Raw genomic sequence first — 6,861 nt, 5'->3', positions numbered from 1 at the left:
TGCCCCACGGCCCTTCTGAATAAATTACCTCAACCTCTGCTGCAACAAAGAGTGAGGTTAGCATTAGCCTGACGCAACACCTACATTTCCTATAATATCAACGAGTGGGAGCAGGCCCAATGACAGACTACTTGAACAACTTACCTCCCTGCGCAACTCAATAGGGAAAGGCCATCCTAAAGGTGACCTTATGCCTCTTGCAGAGGATAATGGGTCCTACTTTTAAGGCAGCTCGAAGAACTTACCCCTGCTCCAATCACGATAAAGAGCGGTCAGCCAAATTATTGTCCGAACTTACCTTCCCATAGGATACCACAGGGAAAGGTAGACCATAAGGTTGCCTTGCCCCTCCCGCGACTGAGTACAAGTTAGTCCTCAACTACCTGAAATCAAAAAATATACCTTCCTCGTAAGTGTCAATAGGCAAGAGTGAGTACAATGACAAACTGCCCGAATAACTTGCATTCACGTGGTATACAAGGGGAAAGGTAGGCCTAAAAGGATACTTTGTCCCCCCCCCCCCCACCCCATGAAGGAGAGCGGGTTTGCCCCTATCGGCAACTCGGAAACTTACCCCACCCTCCACATCCTTTCCCTGCGATGTCAACGAGCGGAAGAGGGTTCAGTCAATGTAAGTGAGAGCGGAACCCAATAGGGAAAGGCTGTCCTAGAGGCGGCCTTATCCCTCTCGTAGAGGAGATCGGGTCCTGCCGTTGAGGTAGCCCAAAAAATTTACCCCAACTCCTATCACAACGAAATAGCAGAATGCCCCAATGGCAGCCCAAAGAAGTTACCTCCTTGGGGAATGAAAAGGGGCTGGCTAATTTGAGGTAACTTGACCAATGGAGTGCGGGTTTTAGTTTTACGACTACCCAAAATAAGAAGAATTTATAGAAAGGAGTCAAAGTACCACAAAAAGGCCGCACAAGCATCAATAAGGAAAAGCAACAACGACACACAATAGAAGGCAGTAAGCGCGGAACAAACAAAAAGGGAATGAAAGTAAAAGAAGAAATGTAACAAGGAAAATGCAAAAGTAGTACAACTGGATACATAAAATTATTTTATTTATTATGCAGGATTACAAGGTACAAATTACATCACAAAGTCGCAAAGGTATAGGAGACAAGTTACATCATAAGACCGCATAAAATAGCAAGACTACAAGGAGAAAGAAATACCGTGAAGCTTATATATCCAACAAAACGAGTTCTAGTGCCTGACCCTAGACCATGAATTGGCCAAGGATAATCTAAAAGATCCAGAAGACCTCACTGTTCTCTAACCAAGGAAACCAAAAGGACTAAAAATCGATGTCCACGTTTCTGGGCAAAAGAAATGAGTTCGAGGTCTATAGTTGTGTGTGTTTTAGAAAGCGACGACCACCACAACACCACAACAACAGAAGCCTTTCTCCTCTGCAACCAACCAGGCAGCGAGTTGGGAGAAGAGTTTTGAAGTCGAGCCTCGTAAGCAAAAGAGCGAGAATGAGTGAGGCAAAATTGGCAAATGGGCAAGAACGAGAACAAAGGGTCCGAGACCCCAACAACAAAGGATTGTTGGTTCCACCCTCCGATGCTCAGACCGCCATAGCAACAATGGTTTGAGTGCCACTAGAGGACCTGTCACCCACTAGGGTGTAAAGGTTTCATCAGAACCATGAAAGATAGACGAAAAGCAAAGGAAAAACAAAGCAACTGGGAACTCGAGCGAGAAAGCAAGAGTCATAGAATAAAAGAGAAAGGCGGAAATGAGTATAATGGATTTTCTAATTTGGAGAAGGGTTCTTATACAGGAAGGGTTAATGCTTGGTTTGCTAAGGCATCATAACTCCGCGAATCACCATAAGTGGCCACGTGTCCCCCCCCCCCCCCCAGGAGAGCCAGAATCTCTTGATTATTGCAACTGATACAGAGCATATCTACCGATACAATGTGCAGAGTTAATGCCAGAAAGAACGGAGCAATTGGGACCAGGATGCAAAAATTGAAGGGACACCCATTTAATGCAAAAACGTAACTGCCATTATATTGCCACATATGTAAAATACAAACAGTCACTCGGCACACGACCAGGCATAAATGGAGGAGGAGATAAGAAGAATTTTGCCCGGACTCATCTAGAAAGAATTAGTGGGGTAACTATAAGAGATTCATCCCCACTACTTAAAGCCCACTGGGCCTTTAGCCAATAACCGGGCCAAAGGTCCTGAATAGTCAACAAGGCGGGTCAGTCTAACAATCCATGGCTGTTTTCAAAACCCGAAAACTTGCATAGAGCCCAAAACAAAAGAAAAAAAAAAAGAAAGAAAGGAAAGTGAAAGAAGCCAGTGGGGTCGGGAAGGTTAAAACGGACGCCAATGGGGTAGGCTAATAAAACTTCAAGGCTAAACCAGCTAGCGGGGTCAAAATAGTTAAACCGGATGCCAGTAGGATAGGTCGAGAAACTTCAAAGGTACGACTGGACACGGCCACCAAAATAATAATTAAAACGATGGCCGCACTCCAAGAACAACTATCCATAGAGGATAAGCAAGTGCATCATCACTGGCCAGTGGGGTAGGTAGGAGCTCTGCAGACCCCTTTACCACGGTCCTCCAGGCCGACCACACAAAAACAAAAGAAAAAAAAATAGGCAAAGACGAGACATGACAAACAAGATATGTGCATTAGTCAATATATATATTTACAAGCTATTGAACATCAAAATACGGATACGTGTGTAAAAAAAAAAAAAAAAGAGTATAATGAAGCAAATAAAATCTTTAAGTCTCAGTGCTAGGAGCATCAGTCTCAGCAGCAACAGAAGTAAGGTTGGCTGCTCAGCAGCAGCGGGAGCAAGATCAGCCGGCTCCACAAATGCCAGAAAGGCGTCGTGACCAGAGAAAGCATTCAGCAACCCTTTCCTTCCTGGTTCCCGGTTGGTTTCAAAGGACGCCTCATCGGTGGGAATTTTTGCAAGAGCGAGCTGTCGACGATACTTGGTGAAAGATCTCAAATGCAGCTCTTGACTCTCCATAAGGAATGCCCGCATTAATCTGCGACCTTCAACGACTCCATTCCCCATGCCTTGTAGCAAAGTGTTGGGAATCACCTCAGCTGCCCTTGTAAGGAGAGGGTGGCGTCTTGAACATTTCCATTTAGCTGCTTCAACCGATCCATCTCCTCCCATGCTTGAGATAAATCGTCCTGAAGATTTTGGTTCAGCTACCCCAACAGGTCCTTCTCCTCCCACGCTAAGGACAAGTCGCTCTGAAGACCTTGGTTAAGCCGCTCCAATCAAGTTTTCTCCTCCTCCCACTTCTGCTAGTTATTCCTCTGACAGCACTCTAGCTTCTTCACTCTCTTGCGCTCGCCCGATAGGTCGAGTCTCGTCCTCTCGAGTTCACACTTCAACTGTTCCCTCTCCTTGAAGCTTTCTTGGATGGCTGCCTCTTGACCATCCACGATAAAAGCTGCAAGCTGAGAAATACCCTGGCAACTTAAAGGAAAGACTAAGAAAAAGGTAAAAAAAAAAGAAGTAAAAGGCAGGAGGAAACGATCAAACCTCGTGGAAAAAATCCGACAAGTACTCAACAACCTGACCAATGACTTCCTCCTAACTCCCCTCCATGGCTAGCCGAGACAGAGAAGGAAGGGCCTCCGTAAGGCCTACAAACTAGGGCAATCCCCCAAAGACTTCAGCAAGAGTAGGTAGCTCTCCACTCAAACCCCCTGGATGAGGGCCGATCATAGCTAGATACTCAGCCCGAGAGAGTGGTTCATTATTCAGACCCTCATCGGCTGCATCACCAACATAGCTGCCACCTTCAGGGAATTCCACCTTCTTACTTTAGGATGTTTAGTTTTAAATGAGTTGAATTGTTTAATGTTTAAATTAGGTTTGTTGTGTTTTATACATCTTGTGTTAACAATTTAAATGGGCTTTATCTTTTTTGTATTAATAAATTAATGTATTATTTAAAGTGGGTTATGTTCGAGAGATACCAATTTTCTATATTGGGCTTCTTTTTAATGTAATTAAAATGTTATTATATTATTTAAAGTTAGGTTGTGTTTTATATTTTAAACTATCCATATTTTTACATGAGCAATTATATTAGCCCATAAGCGATGGTTTACAGAAAAGAAATTACGGTTTTAATTGTATAACTATGTGTTAAATTTTGACTAGACAATATATTATAAGTTTACAAGGATTTTTTTTAACGTGAAAGTATTATTAAGGAAATTTTATGAACTACTATTATTTAAGAAATTTACAATTTTCTAGTGCATTATATGTTAATTGTATTAAATTATGATTTCCATAATAGCTTATAGAGATGTGAGTTTTAAATATGATTAAGTTAATTTTTGAAATGAAATTAAGTTGTTTTGTCATATTTGATAAAATTATATTATAATAAGTTAAGAATATATTTGACTATAAGGATATATGTAATACCAAATTTATGGTTCCTTCAAATCGATCATGTTATCATTTATAAACGAGATCTAGAGCCAGTGCAGCTGTACAACAGTAGATTGAAATTCAGTAAACAATAGGAAATCCTGGCATTATATTCTAGATATCTCATTGCTAATATCTAGGAAAACGATTGCCATTTAACAACTAAACCATTCATTGATGCGTATATCTAATCTAACCATCTAAAAATCCCGATCCGTTGATCCCAACTGAACTAGGGGTGAAAGGTAGAACATGGAACCACTCCCCATCAAGCTGTAGAGTTCTTACTGTCTGAGTGAAAGGGTTATACAATACAAGCTCCCCCTGATCTCTGCACACAATAAACAACTCGCCCCTCTTCCAAAACCCCAACGGCCATCCAAAACCACAGATGGGTACGATCCTCACCAGCCGAATCCAAGATTCTTTAACACCAAAGTCGAGCAACAGCCATATATCGAAGAATCTGTCCTCCCCATTATTACGAGGATAAACTATCAAAGCAACCGATTCTTTTAGTACCGTGAGAGTCCTCCAAGTAATTTCACCATATACAAGACTATAATTGGGCAATGCCATCGTTCGGATCACCTCATCGCACACGTCGAACGCAACAATCTTCTCGTCCCCATAATAAGTTAGCGCCAACCAGAAACAGACACCATTCATATAAGATGAATCGAGTCCTTGAAACTTAGGCACTTCAACGTCGACGACAAGATTTCTCCAAGAACCACCGCTTAGGCTATAAACCTCCACTGCCTGGTTCAGATGGACACGACGAACCAAGTAAGGAGGGAGATACGGCTCCTCACTCTCCGGCACATAGCGAATCCTCAAAACCTTGAACTCTTCGTGTATCGGGTCGAAACCAAAACATACGGTTTCCACCTCCCAAGCGTGAGGGAGGAGCATGAACTCCACCGTGGTGGGGTTCCAGACAACGATGTTGCCGGTATCGTAGTAGTCAAAGAGACAGAGCAAGCCATTACAGGAACCCACAATCTTAATATCATACCGGCTTTGTAACGGAAGATCTTGATGAGTTTCCGAGTCAGAGGCAGAGGCGAGAGTGCTGTAGCATAGGAATGAGTAAGACAGTCTTCCGTCAGTGGATATGGGGGAGCGTTTTACGAAGAGGAGTTGATGGGTGGGGTTGGCGAGAATGCAATCGTTGATGAGACTTTTGGAGAGGTAATCGGGAGTGCCGATGAGGGTGGCCCAAGATTTGCTGACGGATCGGAATCGAATAAGACATTTTAGGTGAAGCCCGGGGAGAATTTCAAGAACCAAGTCTTCAGGGATGTAAGCGGACATGGCTGGCCCCCCTCTCTCTCTTCTGGTTTCTTGCAAATAACCGCGTAACTGCTTATTATTATGGTTTAAGGGAGGGTTAGTTGAGATAAATTTAATAATTAAGTTAAAATATTATTATTATTTTGAGATTTAAAAAAGTTTAATTATTTATTATATTTTATCTAAAAATTTAATAAAATTATAATAATAATATGAGGTAAGATAAGTTAAAAGATTTTTGCAAACTAAGATTTCTTTTAGATATTGAGCTGAGATCAGTTGAGTTGAGTTCTTTATGAGTAGTAATTTGTTGAGTAGTGGGGAAAGTTGGGGTCTATCTAAACTAAGTTTAAAGTATGTTTGAATGTTAAAATGAATTTAGTACGTTTTATGGAAAACAAAAAAATGTTGTCGGTCTCACGTATAAAGATGTTTTAAATTAAAAAAAGTTGTAAATCTCACGTGTAAGAAGGTTTCAAGCTGGGATGAATTTAGTAATTTAAGAGTTTGGTATTTGGATGTTAGACTCAGCTTAAAATTAGACTGAACTTAGCTGAACTCAAAGCTCAGCTAAGTTTGAGAATCAAACGCAACCTAAACCTTGGAGCCTGATTCAAGTACTGGTCTTCGTGTGATGGCATGTGTTCTTTTCTTGTTTGATATTTTTATTTTGGGCTATGGAAGGCAATAATTTCATTGAATCAAAGAGATTACAAATTGTAATAATAAATAATATTTCTTTTATTTTTTTTATCCTTTTTTTTATATATAGAAAAGCATAATTTCATTGAATCAAAGTGATTACAAATCATTCTTATCAAGCCAAATAACTTCGGATACAAACATTGAGACATTATCCCACCACTGTAATGCTCGTCATTGTAGTGAGACTTTTCATAAAATGTTTTAGAAAGGACGACGGGATTTACCATTCGATTTAAAACTTTTTACTTGCACACTCAGGGTACAAGACACTACGTTTATAAGATAAAATGTACTTTTAGAATAAAAGAGGTTTAGAGCGGAAAGCATTATTCTTACAATAAAATGGTCTCTCGTACGATAAAAACTCATGCCTAGACTTCCATGCTCTTCCCCATGAGTCGTGTCCGT

At 41.0% G+C, this 6,861-nt stretch overlaps 1 protein-coding gene across 1 annotated transcript; it reads right to left on the bottom strand.

The window, feature by feature from the left end:
* Positions 1 to 3,305: 3,305 nt before the first annotated feature.
* LOC121253411 (F-box/kelch-repeat protein At3g23880-like) lies at positions 3,306 to 5,769 on the bottom strand. Its single transcript, XM_041153427.1, has 3 exons — positions 4,650 to 5,769; positions 3,659 to 3,806; positions 3,306 to 3,480 (listed from the first exon to the last, which is right to left on the bottom strand). The coding sequence occupies exons 1-3, from the start codon at positions 5,767 to 5,769 to the stop codon at positions 3,306 to 3,308; spliced, it is 1,443 nt and encodes a 480-aa protein (XP_041009361.1).
* Between the last annotated feature and the right edge of the window lie 1,092 nt (positions 5,770 to 6,861).

Source organism: Juglans microcarpa x Juglans regia, chromosome 2S (genome assembly GCF_004785595.1).
Source record: "Juglans microcarpa x Juglans regia isolate MS1-56 chromosome 2S, Jm3101_v1.0, whole genome shotgun sequence".
In the NCBI taxonomy this organism is placed as follows: domain Eukaryota; kingdom Viridiplantae; phylum Streptophyta; class Magnoliopsida; order Fagales; family Juglandaceae; genus Juglans; species Juglans microcarpa x Juglans regia.
Note: the sequence above shows the minus strand (reverse complement) of the source record. Positions and strands in the feature narration are given on the sequence as shown.